At 39.0% G+C, this 19,998-nt stretch overlaps 1 protein-coding gene across 1 annotated transcript in view; it reads left to right on the forward strand.

The window, feature by feature from the left end:
* Nucleotides 1-19,658, forward strand: part of DCUN1D4 (defective in cullin neddylation 1 domain containing 4) — a 43,566-nt gene extending 23,908 nt beyond the window's left edge. Inside the window, exons 5-11 of the mRNA XM_075195505.1 lie at nt 281-372; nt 1,995-2,065; nt 7,160-7,251; nt 9,988-10,096; nt 11,216-11,320; nt 17,187-17,289; nt 17,372-19,658. Coding sequence (XP_075051606.1) covers nt 281-372; nt 1,995-2,065; nt 7,160-7,251; nt 9,988-10,096; nt 11,216-11,320; nt 17,187-17,289; nt 17,372-17,427 — 628 coding nt within the window. The 3' untranslated portion in view covers nt 17,428-19,658. The remainder of the gene's footprint in view (nt 1-280; nt 373-1,994; nt 2,066-7,159; nt 7,252-9,987; nt 10,097-11,215; nt 11,321-17,186; nt 17,290-17,371) is intronic.
* The last annotated feature ends 340 nt before the right edge of the window (nt 19,659-19,998 follow it).

Here is a 19,998-nt window from a genome sequence, read left to right on the forward strand (position 1 = left end):
TATTTTAGGAACGTATATTGAACTGAAGTCTTATATACTAATAGCCACATTCCCCCTCTGGTCCTGCTGTACTAGTGGGACCTATATGGTGTACTTTGTCCTTATTGTACCAACATAATGCAGTTCATCTGGTACCACTCTTTATTTTGTACATAGAACTGTATTATTGATGTATTTCAAAACTGAATGACAAGCATACGTTAAGTTGCATGTAAATGTAGCTTGTTGTTGACCAAACAGAGATGAATGAACATATTTCTATATATTTGTTGCTTTTAAGAATGTATAAGAAATACGACTCTTCCAGAATAAGAGCAGAAGATGAAGCTTTCTCAAGCAAAAGATGCTTAGAATGGTTCTATGAATATGCAGGTATGTCCACTTACTTATAGACACCGTTAGGCCTACGTGAGCAGTGTCATGGTATCCACAGTGCATCACACGGAGATGTATAAAAAAACCACACTATGGATGCCTTTTAAAGGTCCTTAAAACCCTGTACAGCTTTGTCCACTCACTGCTTTACAAAATATCATGGTGAATCTCTGACAGGAGCTTTTATTTAGTGGATGTCAAGTATTCATAAGTTTATCTTTCACTTCTGACAGGCTACTGTATGCACACATAGGACCACCATGCTGTAACCACCCAACTTTTCAAAGCAATCTTATATTTGTCAACAGGAAAGCATCCTGCTTTTATACATCTGACCCTTAATCAGGAAAGTGTTCTAGCCACCGTTAATGGTAATTGTCCAAAGTAATTTTATAGCATGTGTAACAAAGTTCAATGAATACTTATTGCCACATAGTTGCTATTTTTAATCCAATTAATACAATATCAGCAGTAAAAAAAAAATGGATGATTGCGCTAATTGATGCACAGGAAAAGGTACTATACCTCACAGCAAAATAGTGCTCTCTTTGCAAAGTGGACACCACAAACATCTGACTGTTACTGAGTTATCCTGTGCACCACGTGTATAAATGTACCTGATTATGTAGAAGAGCAGTGTTAAAGTCCCAGTCATCATGGCATGCATACCTGCATACATACATACATACATGTTACATGCGTTGTCTTAATAAAATACAGTAGTACATTGTGAAGCATAATCATAAGACAAAACTGACCAGGGAACATCCACTGTAAAAGCAGAACATAAAATAAAATTAAACGGTTGGATATTATGTTCCATTTTCATTTCCCAGGGTTCCATTGTTTGTAGGTTTCTTATGCCCCAAGCATCTTTCATTGCTCTCCCCTCTTCTATCTAGACGTAACTATACTTTCCTACATACAGCATTCTAACTGAATGAATTGGATTGTAAGCTCTTATTTTACAATGCAGAAAAACTACGGTAAGTAAAAATTACATTACTTGGACTAGTACGGTTATTTAAATAATGGACCATGACATTTGGGAAGTCAAGTGACCTTTCTTCATAAGCTTTTGAAGTCCGCTTATTACATATCCGTAAAGCAGGAGAGTGCACCAAGGTTTGTAACACCTTAACATTGTTGTGTAAGATGAGTTACATTGTAACAAAGACAGAATTACATATTGGTAGCCAGGCTCCTGCACAGAAAGGCTTACACTCTCGTTGAACAATTAATACAAGCATATGACTGGGGCATCTTGCACAAGCTAGAAAAGCCAATTTGTTGGAAAAGACAGAGCTTTGTTGGGGAAGGAGAATGCAACAGACAAGATTGAGGCTAGACCTCTGAGAACAGATGCCTCAAATGGGAGAAGTTCGGATTTAATTTCTTGCACTGTCTTTAATATTATAAAAGATGTCCTTGCTCACAGAAAGGACCTTTCTGGTTATATCCCAAGCAGCATATTATGGGAGCTTTGCTTTACTTTTAATGGTTATTCAACTATGTACTAGATATTAACCTGGAGGACAACTTAGCAAAGATACATAAATGTGTGGCTGTGCATTTCAGTTACTTGGCATTGTAATACAAGAGCCTGCACCTCTTTGCAGGAACTGATGACGTAGTAGGTCCAGAGGGAATGGAAAAATTTTGTGAAGATATTGGTGTGGAACCAGAAAATGTAAGTCATGTTTACTTTCAATTTGTGTTGAAGAACTGGGTCCTATTACAGCTATTAAAATAAGTGTGTGTTAATGTTTTTAAAAATGTCTTTGTTCTTTTAAATGTTTTTAAAGGGATGTTTTATTGTGTTTTACAGCTGTGATTGTGTCCCGTCCTTGGCACTAGTTTCAGTTTCACTTGCTCCCAGTATTTTTTGAATTTCTGGAACACAAATATTGCCCGTGTGATTTTATGTGTTGCGGAATTGATCCGACCACTTGGCTGGCCCATACTTGGAATGGCCAGATCTTGTCCAATTTGGCCACTCACTTGGCATTTAATAACATTAAATAATTATTTTAATGTCATTTTATCCCCTTTCTCCCTCTCCTTGATTTCAGGGAAGACGTATACAGCTCAGGAAGCCAAGTCAGAGTATAAATCTAGTTAGTAAAATTGTACTGGTTTGACTTCTACAAGAAACCACTTTCTTGCCTGTACTGAATGTTTAGTCATGATGAAGCTTCCACTATGTTTCAAATCTAGTGTCCTGGATGAAGTCTGAAATTCAGAATAAATCACTCTGTGCCGGTCCCTACTACCTTTTAAGGAACTCGCTGTCGAGCCAGATTGAGACTCAGAACTGAGAAATTTGGCAGAAGAATCTGTATCTCAGAAAAACAGTGGAGCAAACAAAAGAAATGTAATTAGGGCATCAATAGAAATTATCGGCAGCGTCTGTGTATGAATGTGTGTGTGTGTGTGTGTGTGTGTATATATATATATATATATATATATATATATATATATATATATATATATATATTATACACTTATACATACATTATATGGACAAAAGTATTTGGCCACACCTGTTAATTATTGAATTTGGGTGATTCAATCAGACCCGTTGCCAGAAGTGTATAAAATGTAATGCACCTAGCCATTCATACTCAGATTGTAAACATTTGTGATACAAAATAGGTTGTTCTGAAGAGCTGAGTGACTTCAAGCGTGGTACTGTGACAGGATGCCATCTTTGCAATAAGACGGTCTGTGAAATTTCATCTCTGCTGGAAATTCCATGGTCAACTGTAAGTGATATTATTAGAAACTGGAAGTGTTTAGGAACAGCAGCAACTCAGCCATGAAGCAGAAGACCACGTAAAATCACAGAGCGGGTTCAATGACTGCTAAGGCGCTTGGTGCGTAAAAGTCGCCAACACTCTGCTGATTCCATAGGTAAAGAGTTCTGAACTTCCACTGGCATTATTGTAAGCACAAAAAATGTGCGGCAGGAGCTTAATGGAATGGGTTTCCATGACCAAGCAGCTGCATGCAAGCCTCACATCACCAAGTCCAATGCCAAGCATCGGATGGAGTGGTATAAAGCGCGCACACACACACACACTGGACTGTGGAGCAGTGGAAACATGGAGTGACGAATCACGCTTCTCTGTTTGACAGTCAGATGGTCGATTCTGGGTTTGACGGATGCCGGGAGAACGTTGCCTGCCTGACTGCATTATGCCAACTGTGAAGTGTGGTGGAGGAGGGATAATTGTATGGGGCTATTTTTCAATGTTTGGGCTAGACCCCTTATCTCCAGTGAATGGCAATCTTAATGATTCAGCATACCAATTCATTTTGGACAATGCTATGCTTCCAACTTTGTGGCAACAGTTTGAGGAAGGCCTTTTTCTATTCCAACATGACTGTACCCCAGTACACAAAGCAAGGACTACAAAGTGCGGTGCGGAAGAACTTAACTGGCCTGCACAGAGTCCTGACCTCAACCCCGTCGAACACCTTTGGGATGAACTGGAACGGAGATTGCGATACAGGCCTTCTCGTTCAACATCAGTCCTGACCTCATAAATGCTCTACAGAATGAATGGGCACAAATTCCCACAGAAACGCTCTACCATCTTGTGGCCTTCCAAGGAGAGTGTTATCCCTGCAAAAGGGGAAACAACTCCATATTAAAGTATATGTATTTTGAATACAATGTCGTTACAGTCTCTGGTGTAATGGACCTAACGACCGAATACTTTTGTACATGTAGAATGTGTGTGTGTGTGTATGTATGTATGTATGTATGTATGTATATTTTTTATTTTTTTTAAGATAGGTCTGATAGACAGATTTATTAAAGAGATGTAATACAGCAGGAATATGGCAACACCCAAGATCCATCGCAAGACATGAAATTCCTTTCTACCTTGTAAAAAAGGCAATAATCTAACTGAGCATTATTTTGATGAATTTGCTGCAGGCAGGTCATGATCAAGATCTAAAACCCAATAGACTAGTGATGTAAAAGCCCGTTACACCTTTTTAAGACTCCAAGGTAGCTTCATCATCATTATTATTATTATTTCCATGCATACTTACACTTATAGAAATACAAAGGTTGACAGAAGTGTTCACTGTTTGGACATAAGAAGGTGTCTTCAAAATAATTGGGGTTATGGTAGCCTGGAGGAATTAAAAAACAAACCTATACATGTTTTTTTTCCAGTTTCAGGGAAAGAATAAAGCTACCATTACAAGATTGATAAAGCAGGCTACCTGGGCTAGTGTACACATCTTTTGCCAAAATGTCCAGCCTGCAAAGCTTGGTGAGCAGGATGTAGTGTTTGGGTGCAAGGTCCTTCAGGTGGAGGTCCCTCCCTCCCTAAATTATATCTGCTTATCTATCAGTGGTGCTGTCGGAGGTATATAGTGTAAAGTTTGGATTACTCAGTTTGCGTGAATCCTCCATGACCCTTATTCTCCTGACTCGCGCACCGAACTCCACTAATAGATGCAATGTTTCTACTGCATGTGGAGTATGAGCATTGAGTGCCTGTGTGGTCAACTCAATTCACTGGTGTTTGGGGTCTGTGGAGGAAAATTTTAACCTTTTCTCTTTCCTGCCCCTAATTTGTAGCAGGGCCTGTATCTTTGTGGTGCTGTCAAAGAGGATTAACGGAAATCTATTTACTGTTATGAGTAATCCCTTGTAAAGGACCCAGCCTATAGTAATAAGTGTGACAAATGTAAGGCTTCTTTGTTGATGGCTGCTAACCTGTCTGGCAAGAGGTTGTATTTTCTACCCCCTTCAATGTCTTCCAGCAATATTCCAGGAATCTGTTTTTAACTATATTTTAGTATGTCTAAAGTTTTTCTTACGGTGTAAGAAAAAAAACTGCTGTTTAAATAACACAGGACGCGTTGCTAAGCCACATTTGTAACATCCAAATCACAAAGTTGTGTGTATGTATGCATGCATGTATGTGTGTGTATATTGAAAGTTGATGCCTAATGTTATTGGTTGATCAGATGGTTATATGTCTTTCTGAATCTTTGGCAAGCCATATTAAACTGGGATTTTTGATCCTGAAATAAAAAAGAAACATCAATATCTTTTTAGGTAATTGCTCCCTCTTAGGGGGGTATTCAATTGTTTGTTTTAATGCGCTAAAACCAAAAAAAACGAGCGCTCTAAAAAAACTTCATATTATACGGTAATTTTGCGCGCGTAAACAGTTAATACGGTACTTACTCGCTGCCAGCGGGCTGAATTTCAGCTCGCTGCTCAGGGAGCTGCGAGATGAAATTTAGCGAGTACTTACCGTATTAACGGTAATATTTTTAGAGCGCTCGTTTTTTTTGGTTTTAGCGCGTTAAAACAAACAATTGAATACCCCCCTTATAATCCATTTCCGTGAGTGTTTCACTAGGCTCTGAGCATCTTTATTTTATTCACTCCACCTCGTGCATGTCTGGAATGATTTCACTTTTGAAGTGGGTGGTGACAAAACAACCTGTAGCCCAGGCCTGGCCAACCTGTGGCTTTCCAGGTAGTGTGAAACTACAAGTCCCAGCATTCCTTGAAGCTATGGTTGGCTGGTAGAGCATGCTAGGGCTTGTAGCTTTACAACACCTGGAAAACCACAGATTGGCCAGATCTGCTGTAACCGATCAGGCCATCAGATTGCTCACGGTAGCACAGTATATATACTGATCTTGTGGGAGGCAGCTACTTGTCCACTCGTGAATATATTGGTGAAGACACAGCTGCCTGTGACAGGGACTTGGTCATGGTGTAAGGAGTGTTCATACATGCAGAAAGCCACAGACTTCAAGTTAGATAGTTGAAGTAGCAGGGTACTCCTAACAGTACAGTAGTAATGTCAGGCACACCTCAAAATAAAGTCTGTATATAAAACTGGTTTAAATATTTCCTGCAACTTTAAATTGTATCTTGTCCCAAGTTTCTGATAATAGAGCTGAACACCCCAAATATGAAATGCTCCTTTTTGGTCATACTTACAGTACTGATAAGAGATAGCCACCTCCTTTGTCAGCTGGTTATATAAATGTGTGTAAATTACATAATGCATCACGTTGTTTGGGTAATCTTTTTATGAAATTATTGCTAACATTTGGGAATTGATATTGTTTCCACAATATCAATAATGAATGTTAGGTGGGTTAGAATAGTAAATTATTTATTGGATTTTATTGGATACTTGGGTCTCTGTTTGGGTAGCAAAAAATAATAATACATCCTTAAAGAGCAAGGAGTAGATTTATTTATCAAACCTTCTAAAAATAACAGTTGGGGTGTTTCCCATAGCAACCAATATCTAGCTTTCATTTTCTATAATGTACTAGATAAATGTAAGCTATAATCTGATTGGTTGCTCCGAGTGACATCTCCATTTTTCCTTTTTAGAAGGTTTGATGTCCCCCCCCCCTCCCCAAAACACAAACCCTACTGCTAAGAAAACACTAGTCTCATAAGTTAGATCCCTGGCCAAAATAAACTGTTACTTTTCCAGTCCTGTGCATTACTTCTGTATATTCAGCAGGCACACCTCCTCTCCGCTCCATATGTAAGCCTTGTGTTTGGTTTGTAGTATGTGTTTGTTTTTTCTGTTAAGACAGCCGGTAGCAAGTAAGGGCTTGTTTAATATATTTGCATGTAACTTATTTGTATAAACAATATAATGTGTAACAAATAATTGTCTAAAGGGCCTGCTGGGTTTTCAGTTGTGTGATTAATTGGCTCCCTAGTGTACTAATGAATCCACAACCAGTCATTGTACTCTCCCCATTCTCCCAGGTGGTTATGCTTGTTCTAGCCTGGAAACTGGATGCACAGAACATGGGTTACTTTACATTACAAGAATGGCTAAAAGGCATGACTTCCCTACAGTAAGTGCAGGTTATGTATTCATGGTATGTTAATGCTTGCTAAATTTGTCTTGCAATCATTGTAAAATGACGTTCTGCCTCCAGTGTCTTTAACCCTTTCATAAAGCTTGAGAGAAGTTTTGGCACTAGTTCCTTGCAGTACTTGTCAAATGATCCAAAACAACCTAATTGGCTGTAGTACCTGATGGCTCAGTATGTCACTACTCAGGCCTGTTATTCTTAAAAAGTTGCTCTTCTCTTTCCCTACTCATACCCTGCGCCTTCCTCTTTTTGTAAGATTCTTGCACTGATGCTTTTGGTGTGTGAGATATTTTACCGTTTGGTACCGTTGAGCCAACAAAAAAATATTTTTCTTAGCCAAACGTATTTGAACGAATTTAGGTTATATTGTGGTTGCTGAATTCAAAAATGGAAGTATTTTTTTCGAATTGGCTCTAGTTCTTGAGACAATTAATACCCTCAATAAGGAACTTGGCCATAAAATGTGCATGTGGGAATCTACCAGAACATTCTAGAAATATCAACATGGTCTTTGCAGAAGCTCTCCCATCATGAGCACCATTTGTCTGTTTGTGTTGATGTAAAGATGGTAAACGTCTTGCTTGGGCAGCAGCGTGGACATACGAAGTATCCTTGTTTCATCTGCTTGTGGGATCATCGGGGGGAAAAAGTGACATGGCCTTCAAGTGCAGACATGACTGTAGGTGCAGCAAACATCATTAGCGAGCCATTGGTTGACAGGGAAAGAATATCACTCCCACCACTCCATATCAAGCTGGGACTAATGAAACAGCTTAAGGTCTTGGACAAAGATGGAGACTGTTTCAAATACATTTGTAGATTGTTCCCTTGACTTAAAAACTAAAAGATGGAATCTGATGTCCCTCAAATTCATTAACTTAAAAGGATTCTAATTTCACAAAGTTTATGAATGGTGTTGAAGCTTCTGCCTTTATGTCTAAGTTGTCAAGAACTTGTTGGGTAACCGCAAAGCAGATAGTTATGAAGAACTGGTACAAAACATGCTCACAAACTTTAAAAATTTGCCTACTAATATGAGCATAAAGGCACACTTTCCCCATAGCCACTTACTCAGATTTCCAGATATCTTGGTGATTATAGTGAGGAACAAGGAGGGAGGATTTATCAGGATATAAAGGTGATAGAGGAAAGGTATCGAGGGGACAGACACATGATGGCTGACTATTGCTGGAGCCTCCAGTGTGATTGTCCTTGAAACCTTCATAAAAGGAAATCTTACAAACAATGTTTTAATATGTATTAATTGTAAATATCCCAATCAGCTTACTATGTTTATCTGTTGTTATACTGAATAAAATGTCATTATGTATTTCATGTGTATACTTTTGTATGATTGGAGATAATTTCAATTCGATTTGTATGCAGGCTCTGCCTGACCATTTAACCATTTTTTGCATGTTTATGTTCTTCATTGGCTTACCAATTATCTCAAAAATTAGAGCCAATCTTGTAAAACTGATGTCTTCTTCGGAATCCGCATCACAAAGTTACCCCAGAATCACTCCTATTATGATTGACAATAAAATGAGTGACCACTGTAATACATAACTGATCCGTTATTCATGCCTCTTTATTGAACTGTAAATAAAGCATGTGGTCTGTGCACAAACAAATGAACATTTACTTTAACCTTTAGGTGACAAAATTCCATTCACCATTCCTCAGCTATACCGGGTCGTATGAAAAGTAAATACGTCCTCCTTCCCGAATCTTATCCACCGTTTTTAATGTACAGGTTACATGGAGATTACTGCATATACTACAAGAAAAGCCTTTCCATAATGTAAAATAGTAAATTGGTATTTATACATAAAGCAAAAAAAACATACTTGCCACTCTCCTGCAATGTCCGTGAGACTTCTGGTAGGTCTCCCAGGAGAGCAGACAATTCTCCTGCAACCTACCTATAGCCATCATTTTGGCCCCGTCCCCCATGACAGGGGCATGGCCTAAATGACGCGATTCACTGCGCCCTGCCCCTTTCCGCCTTCCCACCAAAACACTAGCATAATAAATAGAATACAAGTATGGGATCGGTCATCCTGAGAAGCAGAGAATTAAAACGAGGGGAATAATGCTGATTTAGTAACATTGTCACACACTGACATGATCATCCAGAATTCCTTCTATAGTCACTGTGAAGCAGGACTTATACAGGTCAAATGTATAAATGTAATTTGAACCCTGGTGCTCCAAATTCCAGGGAAAAACGTTACCTGTAAAGCCCTAATTCCCACAGCATTCTGGGTAATTTGTACTGTACCTGTAGATATGTCTGCAAAATACCAGCACTAATAAATACACAAGAATTATTTATCTGTTTCCAGGCTTCCCCTTGTGGAAAGAACCATGCAGATGGCAGTTAGATGTGATGTTTGAACCAGATTATCAGTTTATAGCTGAGTTTGTTTAGCTGTAAACATCAAGTCTGCTAGTTTCAGGCTCTTTCCTTTTAATGTACATTCCCTTGAAAATAAACTCATTTTTTATTTTTCTCAATAAATTAATCAAGGTGTTGGTAGTTCAGTTTGAGCAATTTTTCTGGTGATTTGTCGGTCAGCTTGTTAAACCATCAAAAAATGTTCTTTGTTAGACTGGTTAGCTTAATATGGAACTATTGCACATTAATCTTGTTTTCCATTTAAACCATTTTGTACAGCAAACAATACTCACAAATTCTGCATTCTCTTTCAGGTGTGATGCCACTGAGAAAGTTAGAAATACTCTAGATTATTTGAGATCTTTATTAAATGAGCCAACCAATTTTAAACTTATTTATAGATACGCCTTTGATTTTGCACGGGTAAGTAAAATGTGTGTAGAACTGAAAATATATGTATCCTTTATTAGCATAACTGAACTGTACAATGTCCCTGAGCTGGGAATCTTTAAAACTGCAATCCCATAAAATTAAGGGTTTTTAGAAGAAGAAAAAAATAAATGATCATGACAAACACTGACACATCATGTAGCGAGTAGAGAAGTTTTTGATTTCCCCTATTCTTAGCATGCGCATTCATAGCACAATCCCCCACTCCCTCTCATTGTGCTTACTGAGGGGTCTTCTGACTGGCTCTGACACAGACATCATGTGACACTCTCCTCATGAACATGCTTAAGAGCTACAATGAAAATGTTTCCAGTTTAGGCCAAATGCTTCCAGAGAAGGTATCTTGCTGTGGCAGCCATATAAAATAGCATCGTATAGCAATTTAAAAAGGAAGACTGAGTTGTAGAAGGACATTCCTGGAAAAATTACTAATTAGTTAATGTCACAAAGCTACAAAATTTGCTGTTTATAAAAAAGTAATTGGGATTGCAGCATTAATCTTCAATGTGTAACTCATTTATTTATTGTGTAATCATTTGATTTAGATTCACACTATATAGATGTCACCCACCGCCAGCTTTTGGCCTGCCATGACCCCATTCTAGTCTATTCTCGCTATCTACATTTTGCATCCATCATTTGCTGGAGAAAACCCTTCTTCTGTTAAGGCCAGTCTGTATAAATGAGATTATGGTTATGAAATCGGCACATATTTCAATACTGAACTTTCTATTTACACCTCCAGCTTGAAATACATGGCGCTATAAAGAGAGGGTATGTTCAAATGTACACCTTATAAGAAATTATGTTTACAGATGGGAGCTTTATTAACACTGTGCCCTGCAGTGTAAAAGAAAACATTTTCTGGGAAGACTATTCCAATGGTTCCTTTTACTCTTCGCACACCGTATGTTTGGGTCTTTGCCATAAAGTACTAATTTAATTTGGTCTGGTCATGTCCGCAGTACATTTTGTAATTAATTAAGATCAGTAGCAACAGCTGCAAAATGTTTTCTTCTTTATTTTATTGTAAGTTTTATGTGTTTGTTTCTTTGTTGTTGTAATGTTGCTTTGTGCTTTGCACTCCACTAGGAAAAAGACCAGCGGAGCCTCGATATGAATACAGCTAAATGCATGTTAGGACTCTTATTAGGAAAAACATGGCCCCTGTTTCCAGTTTTTCATCAGTTTCTAGAGGTATGGTATAACAATATGTTTTCCGTGTTTTGGATTTATTTTAGAAGCAATGGTTTTAGCTAAGTAAAATTGAATGGATTTTTTGGGTTGGGGCTCTTTAAGTCATTTGAATCAATTACATTTTGTAAATGTCTTTCAAAAATTAAAAACCCGATAATGAAGTGAGTATGTGTAGTAATATAACATAACACTTACAGGTCCTACCTGACTGTGGAAACTCCAACAGAGGTAATGCGTGTGCATTTTGTTTTATTTGCATAGCCATTGCCCGTATAAGGCTGGGTACACACTATACAAAATTTCTCCCAATGTGATATCCTTAATGATTTTACCAACGTTTTTTTTAAAAAAAAAAAAAAAACTCCCGGTCAGTATGCCAGTTCATGTGTACACATTTTACACGATTTACCTTCAGATCTGCGATTCTCATCTGTCATAACCATCAGCTGAAAAGATTGTGACTCTGCACACTCCACAGATGTATGGACACTGCTGGTCCTGAATGCGTACACATTGGAGAATTGGAACAACGTTTTTAGTCTAGTTTAAAAATCTAACGAAACGAAGCAATGTGCTATGGAATGATAATCGTTCATCATTGGAGTATACACACTGTAGCAGTATCGGGGCGAACGGTCGTTTATCGTTTGACTGGCCCGATAATCGGCTGAAAACACTGTAGTGTGTACCTAGCCTAAATGAGCCTTTCTCTGTTAGACTGCGTGTGCTTATTAGAACACAAATCTTGGTTATCGAACACTAAATAGCATTCAGATTGTGAAGAGCGCATTCACTGTAACCGTTTGTTCAGTCACATGAGCAGTCGAGTTCTGGAGTTCAACAGAAAAAAATACATTGGGGCAGAGAAAACATGAATGAGGGGTGTGGCTATGCAAATAAGCCATCAGTGCCAGGTAGGACTGTGAATGTGATGTTGAGTCACATTGTTACAAGTTAGTATGTCAATGCAGTGCTGTCCTTTCTTAACGTGTACCTGTCACATGCACGTCAGGGCCATCCATTTTTGTGGGCTGAACTTATGTTCACGAGAATGTAGCCTATATGTTTTCTAGGGATTAGTACCTCATGAATGTCAGGTGTCATGACTTAATTCACACAGCGACTGTGATGTTGCTGGTTATTAGCAAATATAGCGTACTGGTCCAGTTCAGAAATGGATGTCTCCACAGTGCGTAGATGATGGGTTCACTTTAATCTGCACTCTTCCCCCTACTTCATGGTAAGCTTTATGTATAATCCGTGTACAGATATAGTTTGCTTAAGAACAGGGCAGATTTCAGCAAGAGGTGAAGTAATCGGGCACTGTCTCCCACATTGTTCCTCTGCTATGCCTCTCTACACTCTACCCTGATAAAAGAGGTGTATACCCATACTAGTGCTGTCATCATTTACTAGCACTCTGGCTATCTTTACTTCAGAGATCTCCAACAGCCAAAGTAATCTGTGATCACACAGGTAGCTAGTGGTCATTGTCCAATCTCCACTTCTGGATCCAGGAACATTTGATCTTAGGACAGGTCCAGAGGCAGTAGACAAGGTCAGCTGTTGGAATGTTGCATTTTGAACAGGTTTGGTCATCAGATCATCCTATTACAAACATTTGTGTGCTGATGAATAGGCTCTATGCTATAGGTTTAAAACCATTTGGCTGTAAATGGAAGGAAGCAGTCTGATGAAATCTGATAAGAACCGTAGCAATATCTTCTAGAGATAGAGGGAAATGGTCCATTCATTGTATGAAGCCTGATTTGGTTTTCTCATAATCTCGATCAGTGATGGGCAACAGGCCACCCTAGAGCGATATATGCGGCCCTCCAAGCCTCCACCTGTAGCCCCAGCTCTTTCCTGCTTTACTGTCAGATGCATTTGTTATAGCTGGTAACACTTGTGTAAAATGTCTGCTGATATGTTATTACATATAGGCGTCTTTCTTTGATTAAATGTATTGTTTTAACTTATTACTAAGATTAAGGGTGATGTGCGGCCCCTGAAGTGTATCATGTTGCCTATTACTGCTCTTGATGGTTACATAAGACGGTATAATACAGAGAGTTTGTTTGTTTTGGGGAGTGTTGAAAAGGTCGTCATCCAGGGAGTTATTGTGATCAGAGGCTGAGAGCACCCAGCCACACCACTGATATAATCTTGTGCTTGAAGAGAGGCCAGGTTAAGCATCCTAACAGCTTCTTATTTTTCTACGGCTTGTGAGTAAGTATGTTTCAGATTTTTAGGGTTGGTTTTTTTTTTTTTTTTTGCTTATCGGTGTAAAAAATTGATAGCTTTGATTCATATTTTGTTCCAGATCATGAAGGGTTAGCAGCCATGTCATATTGAAGTACAGGTTATGTAGTAAAGACAAAAGCATAGGTTTGTAAGCTTTAAGTTTGTATCTGTGTTGCAGTAAAGTTTACATGTGGACAGTAGCAGGGTTGTCTAGGATATGGTGGGGCACCTCTTGGTCATGTAGGTGTATGAAAGTAATTTGTTTTGTATCAGTGAGAGTTTTTCTTTAGAGAACTGTGGACATTGTTGTATTGTCATGGAGCCAGTCTCTCAGGTATCAGTTGTATAAGGATATATTAGGAAAGGTAATTCCTCCATTGAATTTAGAATTATTGTTGCAGTTTAATTAAACTTATCTGGTGACTTTTGCCATTACAAATAAAGTAATGGAGATGCTATCAATGAGCTTGATATCTTTGGCGGTAATGGCAGTGAAGGAAGGGGATACATTTGTCTAGGAAGCAAGATATTCCACCTGCTTCCCTGGTCCTTTCCACCATTTGCCCTCATTGTCCATTGAAGAATAAAGAAATGGTAGGAGTATCGAAAACGTATTTCAGATTAATAAAATCCATGTCAAATTTATCCCAATTGATGTTGTGTAGTTAGTGTGGGCAGTATAGACAGGAACCTCATGGCAATATTATTTGCTAATATTTTAAAGCTCAGGTTTAAAAGTTCTATTGGTCAGTTAGGTTCTAATTGCCCAAGAAGCGGTTCCATCGGGATCTTTGCTCCATTTCGGAGGAGGTACCTAACCCCAACAATATACAGTGCCAATAGGGCTTACAACAGGGCTTCTAGACGCACACCGGCAAAAGAGCTATAAACCACTAGAAGCCCCGTAAGTATATTGATAGGTACCAGCCCTATCTGTGTTCTCTCTACATACGCAATCCCCACCCCCCCTACACCTTTTTTTCCCCCCCTTTCTTTCTCCCCCCCCCCACTCTCTCCCTCCCCCCCTTCTATCTCTCCTTCTCTCTCCCCTCCCCTTTATCTACCCACAGGTTGCGCCACGGCAAAATCAAAAAGAGCTATATAATTTCATAGCAACTTATGTTAGGACATCTACTTCAAAGTTACTATTAATGGGAAATGCATTTATTCATAAATAAATAGCAGAAATAATCCCTCTTTGCCAACAATTTTCAGTACAGAAGGTAATATCCCAACCAAAATAAATGTCTCTTACTGGAAAATTGCCTGTTACAGTAAAGCAGCACAGCTATCATTAGTAGTAAATACAACCATAAACTTTTTCATAATTTGCCACCACTACCCCTAGTACTCGGCAGCAGCTAAATAAACAGCCACCTAGCAACTCTCAATGCCATTAGTATTTCGCTGTCTCTGTTATCTCTGATAAATTAATACCATGTCTGCAATCGCAGCACAATTCAAACTTGCACGGGAGTTACGCAGCATACAGTCATGGCCAAAAGTTTTGAGAATGCCACAAATATTATTTTTCACAAAGTCTGCTGCCTCAGTTCAGATGATGGCAATTTGCATATACTCCAGAATGTCATGAAGAGTGATCAGATGAATTGCAATTAATTTCAAAGTCCTTCTCTGCCATGACAATGAACTTTATCCCAAAAAAAACATTTTCACTGCATTTCAGCTTTGCCACAAAAGGACCAGCTGACATCAGGTCAGTGATTCTCTCGTTAACACAGGTGAGAGTGTTGACGAGGACAAGGCTGGAGATCACTCTGTCATGTTGATTGAGTTAGAATAACAGACTGTAAGCTTTAAAAGGAGGGTGGTGCTTGAAATCATTGTTAACCATGGTTATCTGCAAAGAAACACTTGCAGTCATCATTGCTTTGCACAAAAAGGGCTTCACAGGCAAGGATATTGCTGCTAGCAAGATTGCACCTAAATCAACCATTTATCGGATCATCAAGAACTTCAAGGAGAGAGGTTCCATATTTGTGAAGAAGGCTTCAGGGCGCCCAAGAATGTCCAGCAAGTGCCAGGACGGTCTCTTAAAGTTGATTCAGCTGCGGGATTGGGATCCAGCAGTGCAGAGCTTGCTGAGCAATGGCAGCAGGCAGGTGTGAGTGCATCTGCACGCACAGTGAGGCAAAGACTTTTGGAGGATGGCCTGGTGTCAAGAAGGCCAGCAAAGAAGCCACTTCTCTCCAGGAAAAACATCAGGGACAGACTGATATTCTGCAAAAAGCACAGGGATTGGACTGCTGAGAACTGATATAAAGTCATTTTCTATGATGAATGCCCTTTCAGATTATTTGGGACATCTGGAAAAACGCTTGTCTGGAGAAGGAAAGGTGAGCGTTACCATCAGTCCTATGTCATGCTAACAGTAAACCATCCTGAGACCATTCATGTGTGGGGTTACTCCTCAGCCAAGGGAGTGGGCTCACTCACAATTTTGCATAAGACCACAGCCATGAATAAAGAATGGTACCAAAACATACTCCAAGAGCAAGTTCTCCCAACCATTCAAGAACAGTGTGGTGATGAACAATGCCTTTTCCAGCATGATGGAGCACCTTGCCATAAGGCAAAAGTGATAACTAAGTGGCTTGGGGATCAAAACATGGAAATTTTGGGTCTATGGCCAGGGGCTCCCCAGACCTTAATCCCATTGAGAACTTGTGGTCAATCCTCAAGAGGTGGGTGGACAAACAAAAACCCACAAATTCTAACAAACTCCAAGCATTGCTTAGGCAAGAATGGGCGATCATCAGTCAGTATGTGGGCCAGAAGTTGATTGACAGCAGGGTGAATTGGGAGGTCTTCAAAAAGAAGGGTCAACACTGCAAATATTGAATCGTAGCATAAACTTAATGTAATTGTCAATAAAAGCCTTTGACACTTATGAAATGCTTGTAATTTTACTTCAGTATACCATAACAACATCTGACAAAAAGGTCTAAAAACACTGAGGCAGCAAACTTTGTGAAAACCAATATTTGTGTCATTCTCAGAACTTTTGGCCATGACTGTACGTTTCAGAATTTGATATTACGGAAAAAAGAGAGGTTAAGACAAAAGACATTAAGTAAAAGGAATGTAATAGTTTCCCTTTCAGCCAAGGTAAGAGAATAGTCTGAAATCGAAGCATAGTAAGAGAGGGAATTCATTGCAATTTCTCTTACTTTCTTCTTTGCTACTTTCTTTTCTATTTCTTTCTGTCTGCTGTCCTTCTGTCTGTTTCACTTATCCCCTTCCTCTTTAATCTCCCCCATTTTTTGTGTTTTGTTCTCTTTCCCGCTTTGGGGTATTAAGTTAGTATTTGGGTAGACTGCAGATGCAGACTTGCGGAGGGAAAGGTGAGCCCACCAGGCAAATGACCAGATAATCTGATTTGTCTTGACACCATGTGTAATTTAGATTATGTTCAAGAAATGCAGCCATACAGATATATTTGCAGAAATCCTGTATTAATGGATTCCTATTAAATGTGACTGTGCATACAAATTAGGCATTGCACTACATCCGGTAAATAATATAGAACATGTGACCTGTGGTTGTGAAATGTGTGTTTTCCTCATTATGCAATTGACTTTTTTTAAATGTTTACTTGCAGCAATCAAAATACAAAGTTATTAACAAGGACCAGTGGTGCAATGTTCTAGAGTTCAGTCGCACAATTAACCTTGACCTCAGCAATTACGACGAGGACGGCGCCTGTGAGTACATAAATGCTTACAAATAATCATAAATGTGTTTCTTTCTCTGATACCTCAATATTCTGTTCTTTTTCTTCCACAGGGCCAGTATTGTTGGATGAGTTTGTTGAATGGTATAAAGAAAAACAGATGGCATAACACATTTACTATGCATAGCAGCTGAAGAGTCATTGTTAACACACTTGCGTCAACCATTAGCCATAAATTGCTGTTTGTATCAAAATGCATGTTGCTTTTTTGCACAGTTTATCCCTCTTGCTGGGTCCCCCAGCGTGTTAGCCGTCTGACCGGCCCGGCTTTACGTGTAGCATTGTTCTCTTTACAGGCTGCTTTGAATTTCCTATTTACACTACAGATTGGTGAATTGGCCAATGTCCTCACTGTGATACTGTGTATATTGCTGTTATTATTTTTGTATATGCTTGTACATAAATGCTTCTCTTATAGATCTTATGCTGAAATGTAATGTAAAAATGACCTTCTGCCATATTTCGAGTCACTTTGTCTTTTTGAGGAACAAAACTGAAAAAACAACTTTGTTACGAGAAGTCCATGTCAGCCTTTTTTTATCATCTCTTTAAGTCCCAAAAGCACCTCTTCAGGAGTACATACATTGTGACACTGTGTACTTTTTCTTATGGCACAAGGTGACACTCAATCTGTAGTCCCTTTTATAGAAAAATGTGTATTTTCCTTTATCTGTGGTAGTTAGTGACTGTTGTAAAGAATCTTGTCATAGTGCGCCTGTTACATACAAACATTGGAGGCAGCCATTTTGTGGCCTGACATTCATTCAGCCTATTAAGCTATTAGGAACTAGTGACATCACTGAGGCATGACGTACAAACTGATCGTTTATAATAAAAAGAGACCCAGGAATACAATGGTAAACAAATAAATTATCATGAAATTCCATTGCAAATTGGTTATCTCAGGCCACAAAATGGCATAGGCAACAGGTGCACTTCAGAATATTACTCTACCAGTCGGGCCAATAGATAACATGTATGCCCCTTTAGCGAGCCTCTCAGGTGGTGCAGTTGTTTAATAAAAGTGCATTGTAAGGTGACCTTGATAATATGCGAGTAAATCAAACAGAGTTTTATTTTGTTGTTTTTTTACTGCCAAGGTATGTGGATCATATGTTTTAAGTTCCAATGCATGGAAGCTAGTTTAATGTTCCCTCACGATTGTCGATGTGCATGGATTGGCATTAAAGGTGTCCTTACACATAGTGGAGGCAGCCATTTTGATGGCTGAACCAATGTTTCCTAAAATGTACTAGAAACTTCCCTAAAGCATGGTTCAGCCCACAAAGTGTTTGCTTCCACTGTGTGCATGTAATAGGCACATTTTAAGTGCCATTTTGAAATGTTATTGTGCAGACTGGATCCATCCTGTTGAAATGTATGTTGTGTAGTAAATGTATTATAAAGGCAACCAGTGCTGCGCCTGACACTAATAGATAATGACTCTGTCTGTTCATCCTTCACACATGTTCAGCATAACAACCCGGTAAGGTAACTTCTCTGTCTTCCATACTCTTGCTAAGTAATTTTGTCATCTTTAGTGTATCTAGTTGTACATTGCTAGCCTTAAACACGAGTTCCTGTTACTAGGTTTGTAAGCACTGGTTTGTAAATGTCTGATCTGTTGAGTCCTTGTTTATCATTTCAAGTGGTGTTGAGCTTTTCTTACTTTAACACTTCAGGTTGAGCAACTTTCAGCCCTGTGGCTGAACTGCAACCCCCATACTGTTTAGCTAGTTGATATATCTGGAGGACACTATTACCCAGGTCGTTCTAAGCTAAAGCAATAATATCTATTGGACAAAGTAGTGAAAACTAGGAACAATAGTTACTAAAGTAGGGTTTAATATTATTGTTCTTCTTTGTCCTGTATCTAAGTTTACAGGTCTCCTACAATCCGTGGAGACAGCCATGTTGTGGGCTTTGTGTCTTAGTGCAGTCACTGGTTGGTAGTGAATTGAGAGGCTGTATTCCCATGAATACTGCTTTAGCCCACAACATGGCTGCCTGCACTATAGCTAGGCGACAAGTACACTTTATATACCGCAGGCGATACATATTAAGTTGCTGTGTACGTCTATGGATCCCAAGCTCCCATTAACAATGTTTAGTGGTATTGCTAGCTTATTTTCTCACTATTAAATAAAACGAAGCTATTTTGAAATGCAAAAACATATTAATGAATTGCTTTGGGTCTGTGGTACCTTTTTCCACCAGCATTTGGGTTGGTTTTGGCAATTACGTCTGTAAATATTAGGCCATCTGTATTTTTACACATGTTCCAACAAGTTACTGTTAATATGTTATCAAGTTGAATAAATCTGATTGTATAAACATTGACATAGTGAATTCTGGATTCAGTAAGGTATTGTAGCTGAATTCAGCCATTTTTTCATGCATTTGGATTTTGCCAATCGTTTTGTCAACACAGATTATAATTCAATGCGTGTCCTATTTCTTCATTTATGAACAACCTCATTCCCTGCCCACAGTAACTGTGCCAGTGGCATAGTTCTTACTACCGCACTGGCTGACCTAGGAGGGTAGGAAACGTGAAGTGACCTCACTTCTGGCATCTGGGGGGAGGTGGAGGTGAGCCATTGCAGGAGTCAGAACCGTATTGCTGGTGCTGTAAAGCAGCCCTGCAAGTATCCCCTCATTGTTTGAGCTCCAGCCCCAG

Source organism: Mixophyes fleayi, chromosome 1 (genome assembly GCF_038048845.1).
Source record: "Mixophyes fleayi isolate aMixFle1 chromosome 1, aMixFle1.hap1, whole genome shotgun sequence".
NCBI lineage: Eukaryota > Metazoa > Chordata > Amphibia > Anura > Limnodynastidae > Mixophyes > Mixophyes fleayi.